The 17,216-nt window shown below is 40.0% G+C and overlaps 1 protein-coding gene across 2 annotated transcripts in view; it reads left to right on the forward strand.

The window, feature by feature from the left end:
• Positions 1 to 17,216, forward strand: part of GRIN2A (glutamate ionotropic receptor NMDA type subunit 2A) — a 159,831-nt gene that overhangs the window by 130,373 nt on the left and 12,242 nt on the right. For both annotated transcript variants that reach the window (XM_072935596.1, XM_072935597.1), the window contains 2 exons: positions 4,392 to 4,579; positions 15,426 to 15,664. In XM_072935596.1, coding sequence (XP_072791697.1) covers positions 4,392 to 4,579; positions 15,426 to 15,664 — 427 coding nt within the window. The remainder of the gene's footprint in view (positions 1 to 4,391; positions 4,580 to 15,425; positions 15,665 to 17,216) is intronic.

The following is a 17,216-nucleotide window of genomic DNA, read 5'->3' on the forward strand; positions in this document are numbered from 1 at the left end:
TCCACATATATTTTTCACATATCTCCCACTTCAAACTATTACATTCAGTAATGCCCTTTTGTGTTTTTCTAGAACTATTCCAATTCATGATTTCATACTACCTGATGTTCTATGTGAGATAAAATTCTTGGTGCTTGCTCGACGATGAAGGACATTTGCCTTTGTAGTGACTGTTATATAAATATTCCAAACAGTTTATTTTTCCTGCTAGCCAGGATTATTGCAGTGGTTGTGAGGAAGTCTGCAGACCTGCCTGTTGCTCAGATGAGTTACAGCTCTGTGGTCCTGCTGTCCTGCACTGGCTGGAGGTGCCTGGCCTGTCTGACCAGTTCACAGCAGTTGTGAACCTTCTCTGCATTCCAGCTTTGGCAGTTCTCTCTCAGCTCTCTAGTATCTCTTACCAGTTTATTTAAACCTCCACAACGTGACAAAGCTTTTCACTCCCTGGTGTGGCTGCACTGAGCTGACAGGTGAATTGTTCATTGTACGTGACTGGGAGGCTCTGAGCCTCTCTGGGTGCGTGGTCTGTGCTCGGTGTGTGGAAGCTGCTCTGCACTGGGGGTGTAACCTCAGCCTGCAGCCCACTGCAGTTTCACTGCCACAAGAATCAACACCTGGGGCTTGCCAGTCTCTGTAGAAACAAAAGGGAGAGCTGGAGGTCCAGGCTTCCCAGTCCTGCCTGGAGAATGACAAGACAAGGATGGGCTCCTGTGTCCAGCAGTCCCCGCCATGTACCCAGCCTGGCTGTTCCATCAGAGCCCAGCAAAACAGCAGCTGTGGCTTTTCCCACACAGATATGGCAGGAAGGAAAGTCCTCTGTGTTCTCAGCAGCCTTCTGGCCTGCACACATCCCTGCCTTGTCTTCCTCCAGGGCTGATCTAGCTGCCAGCTTTGCAAACAGCTCAGAAAGGGTCATGTTTTTGGATTTGCCCAGATTTTGCTGTCTCCGTTTTTGGAAACACTAATTAAGAAATATGCATAGTTATCTGAAAGTTCTTAAAAATTTGGAATGCCAGAAATTCACCTCCTGGTGATGGAAGAGTTGGGTGCCCTAAAATCTGAGAGCTTCAGTTGGGGCTTGTTCCTCCCTGCCCACGCTGCAGGGGTACAGCGTGTTCTGGAGCTTTGCAGGAACAGTACTTCTGTAATCAGCACACGATGAAGAGATGATTAAGCCTTGAGAGGTTATAAGAGTTATGTTGGAAATGCAGAAAATATATTGTGAATATAAGTTTGTATTTGTGGACACCAAGGGTTTTTCAGGGCAATCAGTTTTTAATTTACAGTTAAGACAGTGGGCTGTGACTGACAGCAGAACCTTCAGCTCTCAGCATATGTCAGGAAAGTACCTCATGTTTTTAAATTATTTGTGTAATGGGATTTGTTGTGATCCTATAGAAGTAGTATAGAAAAAGTCCTCAAAAGTAAAGCCTTCTGCATCCTCAGAACCTGCTCCATGTGTGAGCACTGCACTGTTCCCAGACTCCTGGGAAACTGGGGAGGCACTTCCACAGTGAGTGAGTGAAACTCTGGCTGTGCTTTGTCTTTCAGTCCCAAGGTTTTGCTGCAGTGCTCAGTAACTAAGGAGGCAAGCTGCACGTAAAGAGTGTAATTTCAGAGGCAGTACAAGGCTTTTGCCCTGGAATCTTTAGCAAAGAGATCTTCCTTTGTATTTCTGACTGAAACTGTTTTGACAGAAGAATAGCTGACTCTTTATATTTTCTCTGTGTTTAACAGCATGTGTTTTATGTGCTCGCTTTGCAAAACTATAAATTCCAGAATAAACAGATGACAAGTTCCAGAGCGGGTTTTGTCTGGTTGCAGCAGTGTCTGTACCCATGGAGAGAGCAACACCTCCCAGTCCCTGAGCATCCTCTGAGAGGGGAAGAGTCCTTCCTTCCTTTCCTTCCTTTCCTTCCTTTCCTTCCTTCCTTCCTTTTTTCCTTCCTTTCCTCCCCACCGATAACTGTGGGTGTCAGCGAGCAAGGCTGGGCTGTATTGATTTGGGTAATTGTCTGCTGTAGATCAGAAAAGCTACAATATGCTGAGGGTACAGCAGACAAGTTTGTGGGGTTTTTTTTCCCACTGTGAGCCTACCCAAAGGACATAGATTTTTGGTTTTGGTCTTCATACAAGCAAAGATTGTCTCTAAAATGCTGCATCAAAACCCATAATTTAGAAAACTCAGCTCTTATGTTGAGGGCTGCAGGCTTGGGCAGTGCCTCAGCACTCTCTTGAGCCTTTCCAATTTAATTACCCCCAGTGCCAGGTAGCCATCCGTGTTTTATTTATGGATTGAATTTGTGACATCGTCTACCAGATGTTTAATGATTTCCTGCATATTAAATTATCCATTTAAAGGAAGGGGGAAACCAGATTTTGAGCATTGCTGGAGCTAGTCTGACTTCTAAACTGAAGGTTGCACTAACTGAATTTTAGGGAAGAGGGGGAAAGCAAGAGAACTGATGGCCCAACTATTTTTTTAATGGTTGCATGAACCATCTCTGCTTTGAATTAAACACTTCACTAAATTTCAATTAGATGACTTGAATGGTGACTGTTGGGATAAATATCCTTGAAGAAAAGCAATAATGAACATTAATTAGTGGCAGTAAGTTCCCTTTTTCATGGTAGCAGACAAAATTCAACAACTCTCCTGGTATTCCTCTTGGTTTAATGTGAGATAGACATATGTTTCTTTAGTGCCACATTTTTGGTATTTGATTTAGAGCTCTGAAAAAGTTAGAATTCTTGTTGACTGATTATTTATGAATAAACTTTGAATTATGATATGCATGAAAGCTTGTTGGGGCTTTTTTTCTGTTAGCAGTCAAAATGTGATATGTCTAGGTCTTGCTCCATTCTGTGGGTATAAATGAAAAGCTTTATCAACATAAACTGATTTATGCTTAGTAGCAAGCGTGACTCCAAAACTTCATAGCAACAGAAGTCACAACTGGTGCTTCCTGATGTAATGTAATTGAAGCTGATGCTGTTGTACCTGTTTGTGCCACAGTACATTTATTTTTATAGCTGCCTTTCTGTGGAGACAGGCCCCAACTGTTGGTGGGCAGAGCTGTGCCCAGCTGTGCCAGCTGCAGCCCATCAGAATGTTTCAGCAGTGCTGCAGGTGATGCTCTGTCCTGCTGCAGAGGCTCAGCAAAGCCACTCGTGTGGCCGTGTCCTTCCTGCTCTTCTGACTTCCTAGGGGATCACAAAGATGCTGGGAAGGGAGGGCATGTTCCTGGGAAAGGGGTGGCTTTGTGGTTGTGTGTCATTCAGGTGAGGTTGGAGCAGAGGCCCCAACAGCTTTTTTCTCTTGCTGTTGTAGGCTGCTGCTCTTCTACAAGTAGTAAACATCTTGAAAGGTTTTGGCTGCAGATGAGGGCAGCAGTGCAAAATAAAAGCTTTATCTGTTTCTTTCTGAAGTTTGCATATGAATTTCTGGCCAGGTACAAATGCCTTTTCTTTGCCTGGGATCTGCTGCTGTCAAGTGATTGCCATTCCAAATGGCCTCTTCTTCTTGTATGTGCCTTTTCCCTGCCTTCATTTGTGAAACATCCATGCACCTGCCTTCTCACTTGCTTTACGGGGCTTCTGAGAAGTATCCCTGGAGGACATTGCTTCTTTTCCTTTCTTTACTGGACTTGTTTTCCACTCCTGTTGTGTTCCCTGTATTCTTCAGAGAATGAGATTATCCCATTCTTCCATTTTTAGGTAGATGGGGTAAAAGGCTTAAACTTTTTCAAAAGTTCCTTTCTTCCTGCTGTGCTCCAGATACACAAATAATAGGTTTGGAACTGTGAATCATAAAGAAATATTTTCTATCATATTTAAGTGGGATTAGGTAGCTTTATGAGATATGCTTCAGTATATCAAGGACTTTGTCTTATCAAGGACTTAACCTCCACCCTCACTGTTTATTTTTGGAAAGAGAAGTAAAACAAAGGTGTGTATGTAAAACTGGTGAACATTTTCAATCTGCTTCAGCATTTTAAATAAACTAATTGTCTATTGTTGTTTCAATTAGAAGTTCTTTGCTGTAATTTCTGTTGGTTTTGGAGACCATTTTTCATCTCAAGAGCATACAATCCATACCAAGAGCAAAGCTACAAAGATATCAGGGCAAGACATTTTGTAGATTGGTTTCTTCTGCTCAGTATTTTTTAACAGCATCCCTTAAAATAGAAATGCAAAACTATGTGTCCTACTTTCTCCTCACTAAAATAGATGCCTTTTGTTAATTTTAGATACAGCAGAGCAGGATATGTAATTAATGATATCAAAGAATCCATATGATATTCAACAGGGTCCTAACATCAAGGACAAAAGAAGTCTGACAACAGCTGTCCCTAATGATTTGGTTTGTAAAATGTTTTCTTTTATTTCAGGAAGTTGGATGCTTTCATCTATGATGCAGCGGTGCTGAATTACAAGGCTGGAAGAGATGAAGGCTGCAAACTTGTCACAATAGGCAGTGGGTACATCTTTGCCACTACTGGCTATGGGATTGCTCTCCAGAAAGGATCACCTTGGAAGAGACAAATTGATCTCGCCCTCCTTCAATTTGTGGGAGACGGTAGGGACCAAGCTTTTTTTTTCCTTTCTTTTCTTTCTCTGTGTATGCACTATTAATTCAGTTTTAGTAGCTCTGAGCCTGCTAGTACTGTTCCCTTGAAGTCTTTAAAATAAAGAAAAAAGGTAAAACAAAGTCAAATTACTTGGTGCTGAGACAGGAGCGCTCTTCCACTCAATTCTAACTCACCTCACTGCTAAGGGCATGGGCCTCTGTTTTCAGAAGGTGTTTTCATGTAGATCAGAAAGTAAAGCTGGCCTAAGTGTTAGAGAGCATTTATCCATTTATTTACTTCCTTTATTTTTGTCTCTGAGCAATTCCTTAGTAGATGAGCTATCTTTCAGCCTGACTGTTTTGCTATTAAAAAGTGTTTAGCTCAGTTCTGAACTGATGTGAGTGATCCCTACTCTGGGATGGCTTCATTCAAACCACTGGTAAAAGAATGGCTGTGAAATTGAATTAGGGTGACTCGTTTCATTGTACCTCAAATATTTTTTATTTAACACAAAATAGAAGAACTGTAGGTCCTCTTGGCACTTCTGCCCTGCAGTAGAAAACTTGCTGCACATCTTTGATATATTTGAAAACAGCAGTGATGACTCAGTCTCCACAGAGGGTATGAACTGCTTTTTGATTGTAGAAAGCTTCGTGTTTCACCTGTGGAAGCAAATAGAAATATGGTAATTAAAAATTTTATGTGAAAATTTCTGCAGAGGATTTCCGATGAAATCCTCTATCAGATTGGAATATGGGAATATGGTGTGTATTACATAATATTTATTTTGGTTTTTTACATAGATGTGTGTGTTGACTCTACATTTCTCTATCAGTGAAAGAGAGAGCTTTATCGAAAGATAAATATGGGTTTAATGTCACCAGTAAGAAGCAATTGAGGGTAAGAATGGTGAATTTCAGTGTAAGAGGAATGGCAAAGAGCAGGACTTATCTTAATGGCCTCTTGTTCCATAAACCGCAGCACATTAATTTTCATGGGGCAGACAATGAGTCTAAGTCTTCCAGCACATGGATTTTACTCCTGTTATAACATTAAACAACTGGAAGAGGTGTCATCATCACGACTGATGCATTTTGTCTGGTGTGTATATGGAAATAATAGTGTCATCATATCCATCCACTGGGTTTAGAGAGGCCGTGGAAGAAACCTCTCTAACTTGGGTAAAGGAATGACTAGATGACCTGCAATGGCTGCCTTTCAAACATTCACATATTCTTGCATGTTATTTTCTGTTTGCGTAATACTGTTAAGAATTATTAGGTGCTATAATTTGGAGCCATTTTTAAATGAGGAATTTGAATCAGAGAAGTTGAATTATTGGTCCCATACTAAAGAAGAAAAATCTGTAGCCTGAAGGAGGATCTGGGTTGTCTTTTTCAGTGTGGGCTAACCCCTCTAGATGTAGCCAGAGCAACACTTGGGTTTTCATTCCTTTCGCTTTGCATTTCTTTCATGCTTACAACTTCAGCATTTTTGATACTTCTCATCCAACACAAAAAATTAAGTCACAGAGAAAGATAATAAATGAAATAGAAGGAAAAGCACTTGAAACTATTTAAGAAAAATCACATCAAAATACTGAAGATGCTGCATTTTTATGCTTCACCTCAACTCTGAATATCAGGTACAAAACAAGGTGGGTGGGAGCAAAGTGTGACAAGTCTTACCCTGTGTTTACACTTTGACCCGTGGACTTCCATAGCATACAAATGCTTATATCTTTAACCCAATTTTAATTGCTTAAAATAATACAAATTAATTGTCTACAAAACTCAATATTAAAACTTACAGAATAGCAATAAATATAGGTAAAACCCAGGTTAATGAAACCTCATTATGAAATGTCTGTGTCCTGGCTCATCTTGCCCAGAAGATAAGCAAACACGTTGAATGCACAAACCATTGTGATTGTGAATACCTTTATGGCATTGTTTTCATTTCCATAAGAAGTTAATCTGAACAGCCCAATAGTGCTAAAACATTACTTTTCTCATGTGAAGGATCCCTAAATTTATTCAGTAAATGGTATGGGCTTTGGTAAAGAGAATAGTAGTTGGACATATTAAAGGATGTGTAGAAATTCTTGTAGGTATGCTTCTTTTAGTACCAGAACTGTTTGATACCTTTGACTTTCCCCTCACCAAATGTGAGGGGAAAAAAAGAAAAAAAAAATCAACAAAAAAGCCCTAATAATGAAATTTCTTCTACTGAGTTACAAAGTACATTGCAGGTGAACTGGAACTAAAAACCAAGAAATTAAATGTAAAGAGTAATTGCCCGGAACTAGCTCGACCTGATTTTGTAATCCATGTCTAACTTCAGTAGTTCGATGGATAATCTTTTTAGCTGTGAACTTACATAACTCTGTTTTGGTGAACTAGAAGGGATGAACCCAGAGTTCAGACCAACATCACTTTGCTGTATCACTAAGAATCTCTTTGAAGTTCTCTAGACTAAAAGCAAGTATGGTTGGGGGGAAAGTTTCATCCTAAGAGAGTACTCCTGGGAAAGCCTCAGTGGAGCCTGAATGAGGTCATTTAGATAAATAGGCAAACACAAACGAAGGCAGAAATCTTATTTCACATGTACTGCTTCTTAGAATATATAATTCTCAAAGACTAAGCCTGTAAAATAGCAGAGCCCCAAGTAGGATTGAATTGTTCTTCAGTATGTGTAATAGGGCATTCATCAGGGTATGGAATAATTTTAGTGAATGATTGTAAACCTAATGAGTTCCATAACTATAAGAAGAAAACATTCTAATGAGTTAAACAAACACAGTTTCTTTATATGAATAATATGTTAATAAGAGGAAAAACCTTTTTGGATTATCCTATATACTTGGATAAGACCAAGTAATTTGTGTAAAAGTATATCTGATTGCACATACAAAAAGCCATGATCTCATCTCATTTTTGCATTTACCCAGTACTGAAATGGCCTTTTGAAATGTGTTTTGAGCTTTCAATTTCCTCTGCACGTATCTTTCTCCTGTGATTTTTCTCATTTGATTTTTTTTCCTTGCTGCTCCTCTATCATTCTTCTATCTATGCCAGTTCACTTACACATTGAAATGAATTTTTTGTGCAGTGGATAGGAACCTCTTCCCTCTTCCTTGCTGATGTAAAACATCCAGCTGAAGAATTAATTGCTTGTTCATACAGGGGCATCTTTTCATATTCCTCAAAGCACGATGCTATTTCTGCATTAAAGCCAATGATTTTGAACCCTCTTGTTAATCTTGTTGGCACAGGGAAAAAATTAACTAAATACAGAGGGATGTAGGCTTGTGTTAGGGATAACTTCAAGCTCTCACTGGGTAATTTATCTGTATGTTTCTACATGAAGAGTGTTCCCATCCTGAGGATAGTTCTGGCTGGACCAATTACACTGACAATTATCAATCACAATGTGAGAGCAGCTCTGAAGTCTCAGTGTAAGGAAGCAGGCTACAAGATGCCAAATTTGTTACTCTAGCAAGGAGGAAAAGAGGCAGAGCAAAGACAAATGGGAATGAGTTGCTAAGGACTTTAAAGAATAGCTACTTAATTGTCTCAAAAGTATAATTATGCTCAAAAGGCTTCATCCCTTCGTCTGTGCCAGTTCACATACATAGCCCTGCTCATGGGAAGTTGAGATGAATAAGCAGTTGTTAGTGTAAGATTAATTGCTTTGGAACTCTGAGTCTTTTTAACAGAAAGTTAGGAGTTGTTTTTTCTTGTATAAAGGATATGAGTGAAGTGCATTGCTAGTGAATTTCTGGCTTTGTTCATCTTGCTGTCTGTACAGCACATCTCATTATCTGCAAAAGCTTTGAGTTGATGATTAGCATCTGCAGCTTTGTTTGAGATAGTTGATCATTGGGATGATTCTACAAAGCCCAGTGGTGGTTGTGCTGGTTTTTTGTCTTGCTGTGGTCACAAGGTGAAACTTCCATTGTTTTTTAACAGAGAAATAAAAATATTTCTACTGAGACACAGAATCTCAATCTTCTGTTGAGAACTAGAAGCACACAGGAGCTCAGAAGCAGCTCAAATGATACGGCTGCTAAGAAACAGCACCATCATTTTGTTTGGATCCTCCGCCCACGGCCGCGGGAATGTGTCAGAACAGAAATGCCGTGAGCTGAGGAATCGCATGATCCCTGCTTGGATTTCTTTTCTGAACCTCTGTAGGAGCAGCTGGGCAGGCTGACGTGCCCAGCAGCAGCGTGGTACCTGGCAGGTGTCTCTGCTGTGTGCACAGAGTGGGTGAGGTGCCAGCAGTGGGACAGGGCTCGGGCACAGCCTGTGGCGTGGCACAGAGCTGGACGTGGCATTTGGGAACACACCCGTGCTCCTCCAGGAACAGCAGGAACTTTAGGCAGCTGTCTGCAGGCCCAGGTGCTCTGATACTCCTCTGGCCTGGGCTGCACGTGCCATTTAAAGAGGGGTACTTTTTCAGAAAATATCCCACTAGGTCAGTTGGGAGGCATTGTTTCTGAAACTCATAGCACTCTGTCTTTGGGATTTGGTGTAGAAGCACTGGTGCATAGAAAGTGAGGATAATTTAGCTTTATCCTCTCTTTTTAAATCTTTCTCCCATTTCTCTCTTTTTTTTTTTTTTTTCTTTCTTTATTTGTGAGAAGATGAGATTACTGGACTATACAAATGACAAAGCTGTTTCAGAATTAAGAGAGTAAGAGAGGTTCAGAGTGTGAATGGGATGAAGAGAAGACAGCAAGAAGCCTTTAGCTATGAGGGATGCAGCACAACAGAGGGATAAAACACTCATGGCAGCAGAAATGGTTGGATACAAGGAACAGAAAAAGCTGGGTAAAGAGCAATTTTGGGCAGGAGTGTTGAATACCAGCCAGCTGGCCAGGTTATGCATCTACTTGTCTGAGGTATTTGTAATGTATTGCACTACCTGCAGATTAAGAGCTCAGTTCAAAAGACAGTACGGGAAGAGATCTCCAGGAAGAGTGCAGATGGTGTAGCTGTATTAAGCCCTTAACCCTTGAAGCTGAAAACTTTAAAGGAATTAGAGATATAAAAAAGAAAACTGGTTCTGGTCTGAATTTCCACAGAGTCTGTTGTCCCTTCCTAATAACTTTCAGTTCTGGTTAATCTTCATGTGCATTTAGCGCAGCTTAGCACACTAAGAATTGTTTTCCTGGGTGGATAATTGCTTCCCAGTCCTTAGGGGTAATAGGTAACTGTGCAAATGAGATTTGCCCCCTTACATCTGGAAGGGGAAAGCTCTCTGCTACTTTTTTCATATTTTAGCATAAACCTTCCAAATCACTGTCTAGATTATAAGGAAGTGTAGCAGTGTGACTCACACGAGCTGATAAAACCCATGAAGGAAATACGTATGTGATTATAAGGACATATTTTTGGTGTGTGCTGCTCAGGCAGAATACACCCACAATCACAGTGATTTTCTGTTTATATATTTAGTGTCCTCCTTAAGCAGTGGGTGGAACAAATGTGACTGAAGAGTGTGAGTGTATAAGTGGAGGGCGTTTGTGTAGCTGAACAAGAGTTAGAGGGATTGTAATATTGAAAGTCGTGCTTAGCAGTTTGTTAATTCATCCTTAACTAATGGGGACATGCAGAGTGAAGTCATTAGCTCACAGTAAGTTTATTGCTGTCAGTCATCTGTGTTTCTCTTGCTATTTTTACAGGGGGAAATAACTCAGAAAATAAGACAGAGAGAGATTGTTTTGGGGGATCCAGGCTGAATTCGAAAAGTTGCTGTGCTTTTATATAATCTCTTCTCTGAAACATTCTGTATGGATCATATAACTGGGTCAAATTGGAATTTATGAGCTCATTGAACCAAATGCACATCAACCCATTTGGCTGCTGACCCTGCTATTCAGGGGAAAACACCCTTTTATTTTAGAGTCCTCAAGTGATGGGGTGCTGTCCTCCTCCTCCTCTGTCACTTAGGAGGAGTTCTACCACAATAAACATGGAACCTAAATTTGAAAACTACTTTTTGTCCAGCCTGAATAAGCAGGTGATCCTGTTAGTGCCACCAGTGTCTTTTGAAGATGATGCCCTACATCTGACCAGTGTGAGTGTATATATTTAACCCTCCTGCTCATCATCTCTAGTGGGTGCATGCCAGTTTACTGTGCTGACTGCTCAGGCTGAACTCAGGGCAGGGCTTTGCACGAGAGCCCCCACCCTGACACTGTCACCAGCAGCCAGCTCCTTTGGCACCTTCTGCTGTGACACATGCGCCGAGATCTCCTGCGGTGACCTGCTCCTGGCCCGTGCCTTATGCAAGTCCCAGGGAAGTGCTGACTCCAGAGGTCTGCTGTACTTAACCAGCAAAGCAGCAAGGGTGCTGGGCTGCAGCTCTGCTTTCCCCACTGGGACAGGGCATCCTTTCCTCCTGCAGGATGTGCAGACTGCACAGAGCGGGAATGGCTGCGATGCATGACACAACACAATGTATGGGAGAATCAATCTTTCCAGACAGCTCTCACTGATGCAAGGCAATGTTTTTTGGAGTCAGGGGTGGGTGAATGCCCATGCAGCTGCAGCTGCAGTTGCTGATGCAGCTGCTGAAGGGCCTGGCAGTTTGGTGCAGGTGTACCTGGCACTGGGGGTTCCAGTGCTCAGGTGGTTGCAGGTACCTGTGTGCCATGAACAAAAGGAACCTGGGGAGATCAGTAACCCCCCTAAAAGAGTCCCAGAGAACTGGCACATCTCAAGAGCCACAGTGACACAGGCAGCTGGGCACCAGGGAAAGGTGGCACAGCCTGCAAAGCCTGCTAAGGGCCCTGATAAGGAAAAGCGGGTAATTCTACCCTTTAGACTGTGTCGTTTCTGTGACTGGATAATGAAATTTTTATTGTGACAAAATTTTTCAGGGGACACAGTGGACAGTTTATCAGTGCTTCCCAGGATGATAACGTGTGAAATAGGCCACAGGAGTTTATGTAGAAAGGAAGGCCCTTTTGGGATATGCAGGCCAAATGTCCAACTGGCACATTTCTGTGCAAATAGCAGCCAGAGCAGAGAGCTCCATAGCCACAGGAACAAACCCAGGAGGAGCACAAGGGGATGGGAGCACTGTTTGCACTGTAACCTGAACCCGTTGTAAATAGTGCTGGATTACCAGTGAGAGCTGGAATGTTGCAATTTATTGGAGTTTTTGAATGAATACTGCAGACACTCAATGTTGCTTGAATTACAGATATTTAAAGCACTTGCTTATGCTCATTCTTACACTACAAATTAAATATTAGATATTTTATGATACAGCGCTATAGAATTTTTAAAATATCTCAGTGTAGGAATCATGTCATTTGTGAGTTTTTCAGGTAAAATAGATTGTGGATGTGTTAAGCAGAAAATAAACGGTATTTTTTTTGTCAAATATATATCAATATTTCATTTTCTGGTGTTGTGCTAATGTCATGATGTACTTTGCTGCTGAGATCTGCAGCTGTTCATTTACACGTTAATCTAGTCCACACATGAATGAAGGTAGGAAATGATTGTGGCATTACTTTCCTTTAGTAAGTGCCTGAAGTGGAAACAAAAACCCTTAAAACAAGTCTGATTAATATTTATGAGTAACTTGAGGACCCCTCCCCCCTCCCCCCCCATTAGATGCAGACTTTAACTCCATTAACACTCAGTTCAGTGAGGCCTGGCATTTATGGATATTGAGGTTGCTGACTTAGAATTTCAAGGTCTGTTTTATGGAATATTTGGAGTTCCCACTTGGTGATGAGTATTATGCACACACAGGGATGACTGAACTCTCCAGTGCCTGGTAATCGCAAATTGCTGGCCTTTCAATTGCCATTGTGATATATTGCTACAGGTGTCATCACCCTAAACATTCAGTTCACAAGTCAGATGATCCAAAAGGATTTGAAAGACAACATCCCTCCAAATGGACTTTGTTCTTTTAAATTAATTTATTTCCTGAACCAAATTATAATTAGCCTCAAAGTTCAATGTTTTGAATTCAAACTCCAGGCCAGGTTTGGAATAAGGAATGAACTGACACCACAGATAAAAAGGTTTCTCATGCTTGAGGATTTTGTAATAAAAATGTTATGGTTTCTGTGACTATCTGGTTTAAAGTGTAATGGGCAGGAAAAACAATAAGAAGATTGGGCATTTTTGCTAGTTTTATAGGGTCAGCTATGCTGAAGTGTTATTACAATTAAATTATTTCCAGTATTGTCTCTGTTTCTGTGTGCACATACACATACATATATATAAATATTTATGCACATGTATAAAAATATATACTGGAAATGGCAACTGCTTTACATGGAGAGACCAGAATTACCAGCTTAATATGTCCATTCCCAGATAGCACAATTCCATAGATCTGATAACCCAATGATTAGCAGTGCTTTGCTATCTGTAAAAATGTGGATTCCTTTTGGGCATTAATTAACAGTGATTGCTGTCATTGTCAGATATTATGGAAGGGATATATTGGTATATTGCAATAGCAGGATCTGCAAGGCTCTGGGATGCTTTGTTCTTCTTTACTTGCAGGGCACTGTCATTTATCTTGACTCAAAACAAGCTTAGTTCATTTCTGTCAGGATGTTTTCGGAAAGGTTGCTGGATTATCAATAGTTACTTTAGATGTACATGCCAAAGGGAAAGGAACACAGAGGAAACAGTAATAAAAAAGAGGTTTAAATTCCTTCGTGAATTTTGTTATGAACAGTGAAAGGGCACAGCAGTCAAATCAAATTGATGCCTGACAATCATGGGAGATGTGAGTTTTCCTGTGGGAAGTAATGAGATCTGATTTGCAGAGCTTCAGCTAATGCACAGACCAGAAATATTGCTCTCTCTTTGGACTTGAGTTATTTTCTCTTCTATAGCCTCTGTGAGTTTTGTTCACAGACCTTGGAGAGGACTTGAAAGAGAGACAAGGGAAACAGTCCACTGAGGTTTAGCAGAACAAAAGAAATCCAAATGTTCTCAGATATGGAAATGCAATAATGAACCCCAATTATCTATGTGTGCAATATCTGTACTGTTACAATTAATAATTTATTGTCCCAATGTCCTGGATTAGAAGACTTTTAAAGATTCATTAGGATTGACTTTCTTCTTTGGGATACTCTTAGGTGTTTTGAAGATTGAGCACTGTAATTTGGGAGAAGACACATTGCCTTTTGCAGATGTTGAGGTTCAATTCGTGCTTCAAACACAAAATTAAATTCAGAATTAGCTAGAGACCGAATAATCCCTCTTACAAATTTGTGAAATGCCTTTGGTAAAGTGCATCAGAACTTGTCCTTTCTACTTCAGTTTTTCATTCACATTCTCTGAGAAGCAATTTCTGCATCACAGTTTTGTGTTCCATTTCCAATTGAAGCTCACATCCAAATTATCTGTGGGCTGCAGCTTTCCTGGTGCCCTGGCACTCTATCCTGAAAAATGCTTTTTCACAGCAGGTCATTGATCTTCTAGTCTAGCTTGAAGGTAGCTGAAATGTCAATATAGCTTCTAGCCATTTTTTTCTGTTCTTTTTTTCCAGTGATGTATGAATTATAATAATACTGAAAATGTATTCCCTAATCACTGGCTAAGGATTAGGGATTTGTACCATGGAAATTCTTCCCTCATATTGAAGCCATATCTTAAATTGGAAAACACACCAAGTCAACTAATACTGTCCTTTTTGGCCCTCTACATTGCCTGCTGTATTTTCTATAAACAATGAAGTTTATGACATTAAAAATTATAACATAATTACTCAGCTGACTATATCCCAAGAGAGTAAAAAAGCCTTAATGCCCATGAAGTGCTTCACCAAGAACATTAAATGTTTGAAAATTAGTCAATCATGCCAAATAATAATAATAATAATAATAATAATAATAATAATAATAATAATAATAATAATAATAATAATAATAATAAAACAAAGTTGGCAGGAACAATTGCAGTTTCTTGCCCACCTCTGTCCATGCTGGGAGTAGCAAGCATTGCTAGGTGACAGTGTCCTTCATCTGAGGCCAAATCTCAGCAGTGAAATGCGGATTCAAGTTAAGAGTACACAAGAGAGGCAGGGAGTGGATTTGCTTCCTTAGCTTTAAGTAAAAGAAGTGTTTGAATGGCAGTGAGGATGTGGCACAGCCAGAACCATTTCAGGCACGTGATGAGGCTGTTTGTGTTTCTGTTGCTGCCCAGGAATCTAGAATGGCAGCAGCACAAGGGAATAGGCACCAGAGATCAGATGTGTCAGGAGAGCTTCAGCCACAACACTGCAGCTTATTTGCAAGGAAGAAATAAGGTTAAGTGGATCAGATGGGAAAGAACAAACTTCTCATGGCACATTCTACAAGAATTGCAAGAATTTGTGAAATTTGTCTTGGGATGTTAAAAGGAAGTGCCAAAGGGAGGCTTCAGAGTGGATCAGGGAGGTACCAGTGCAGGGCAGTGGAGAGGACAGGGCATGACAGGGTCTGGTTGAGTGTCAGGATGCTTCTCTGACGAGTTCTCTCTCTGATCCCTGCAGCCTGTCCCAGCTCTTTGCTAACTCATTCCACTCTCTATAACAGGCCCTAATAGTTATAGCAAGCAGAAGAAAGTTCTGTCTAAACCACAGAGCCTGCTTTCTAGAGCATCTATCTTCCCACGTAATTTATGAAATCTGAGGACATCTGAAACTAGGGTGCTGTGAGTTGAAATCTGCTATATTTGCAACTCCTGGCTAGATAAGTCTTCAGTGCTCCACGAATGAAGCATTAAATGGTGCTGTATTTTTAAACTTGCAAAGACTTTCGAATTCTGTGAGCAGTGATTTTTTTGCATTTTAACTGGTTTGACTCCTTGCTCTCCCTAGGGGAAATGGAAGAGTTAGAAACTCTGTGGCTGACTGGTATTTGTCACAACGAGAAGAACGAAGTCATGAGCAGCCAGCTGGACATCGACAACATGGCAGGGGTGTTTTACATGCTCGCAGCAGCCATGGCACTCAGCTTAATAACCTTTGTCTGGGAGCACTTATTTTACTGGAAACTTAGATTCTGCTTCACTGGAGTCTGCTCAGATAGGCCGGGATTGCTGTTCTCAATCAGCAGGGTCAGTACTACTTTCATTTTTTCCCTTTAGGCGACAGAAAGAATAAACACTGCCTCCCTAAAACATTATCCTTCCTTTTATTCCCACCTGGACATTTAAAGTACATGTTAGAGCAGCAGTGTGGTGCTCTGGATTAGTCAGTGGGCTTAGGATGTACTTGAATTCCTTGGGAAGTCTTAATCCATTGGACTGTTTAGGGTATGAATTATCATATGCCAGGATAATCAGTAATTGAATACTGAAAATGAGCACAGTAAGGGAAAATTTAGATGAAGAAATGGTAAATGCAGGAAATGTATTAATTTCCACATTAAAAATCCAAACAAAATAAATACTAATTGGATAAGAGACATTAGCTGTCAGCTTTGTGCATTTCTTAAGCAAGAGAATTGTAAGTTATAAAAATACAGTGGAATATTTTTGTAAGCTTTTCTTCATTAAAAACTTGAATAAACTGTATGAGAAAAGGTCAAACACAGGTATTATTTATGTCTGGTTAGACACTAAGGCAAATTTTAATGATAAATTTACCAGACCCAAAGGGGATTTACATATGCAATAAACTGATACTTGTACAAAAAAAAAAAAAAAAAAAAAAAAAAAAAGTGGGCTTATTCTTATGTTTTTTATAAATTGGTTGAGTTTTTTCTTTTTATATTTTTAAAACAGATAGAACTTTCATTAGGCAATTGATTTTTCTGGATTTTTTTATATAGCTGAGGAGAACTGAAAATGATACTAAAATGGCTAATTGCTTTAAAGTGTGCTGCAATTACCCTGTTGAGTAGATTGGAGCATTTTGGAACTGTATTAAAAATAGTCTGCACTACCGTATTGGGGATTGTCTAGAAACCACATGCACCTTAACATCCATATTTTATATTTGAACTTTATGTTTCTGGCTTTTTTTATATGAAATTCTCCTAAGAAATATAGGGGGAAAGAAGTATTTATGTCAAAGATAAATGTCTGAGAATTGCTGCTTCTCAGGGTTGGAAATGTCAATTGGGCTCACAGGAGTGACCAAAGAGGTTGAAGTGAGATAATGGGCTTCAGCCATTTGCTCAAAATTAACTCAGTTGCAGCTTTAGAAAGAGCTGGGGTTTTTTTCACATGTACTGGGATAGGGATCAGAAAAGCTAAAAATGATGACTAGAAGCCTTTTTATTTCAGTACAAGTGAAGAGTACCTTAATCTCCAATAAAATAGTCCCACTGCAGGCTAGTTTAGAGGGGAAACTTAATCACTGGTTTAAAATAAGAGAGTATTGCTGAAGGTTAGTTTAATTTTGTGACAAGATTAGGGAACCCTTTGAGGTACCTTCTAATCTTGTATTCTGGAATAAGATGAGGAGGCCAAGAGAGACCACTGGTTTGTGAAATACTGGCAGTTTTTCTCCTTTGTAGTTCAAACAGATATAGGAGAAAATATTCCTCCATTTCAATGCAAGGAAATGATAAAAAGTTAGAGATGTACTTTTAATCTTTCCAGTAATGAGATAAGAAATGTTTAATTTTTCTTTATTGCTAATTAAAAATAAAATGGAAGTTGT

The sequence above is a fragment of the Taeniopygia guttata genome, chromosome 14 (genome assembly GCF_048771995.1).
Source record: "Taeniopygia guttata chromosome 14, bTaeGut7.mat, whole genome shotgun sequence".
In the NCBI taxonomy this organism is placed as follows: domain Eukaryota; kingdom Metazoa; phylum Chordata; class Aves; order Passeriformes; family Estrildidae; genus Taeniopygia; species Taeniopygia guttata.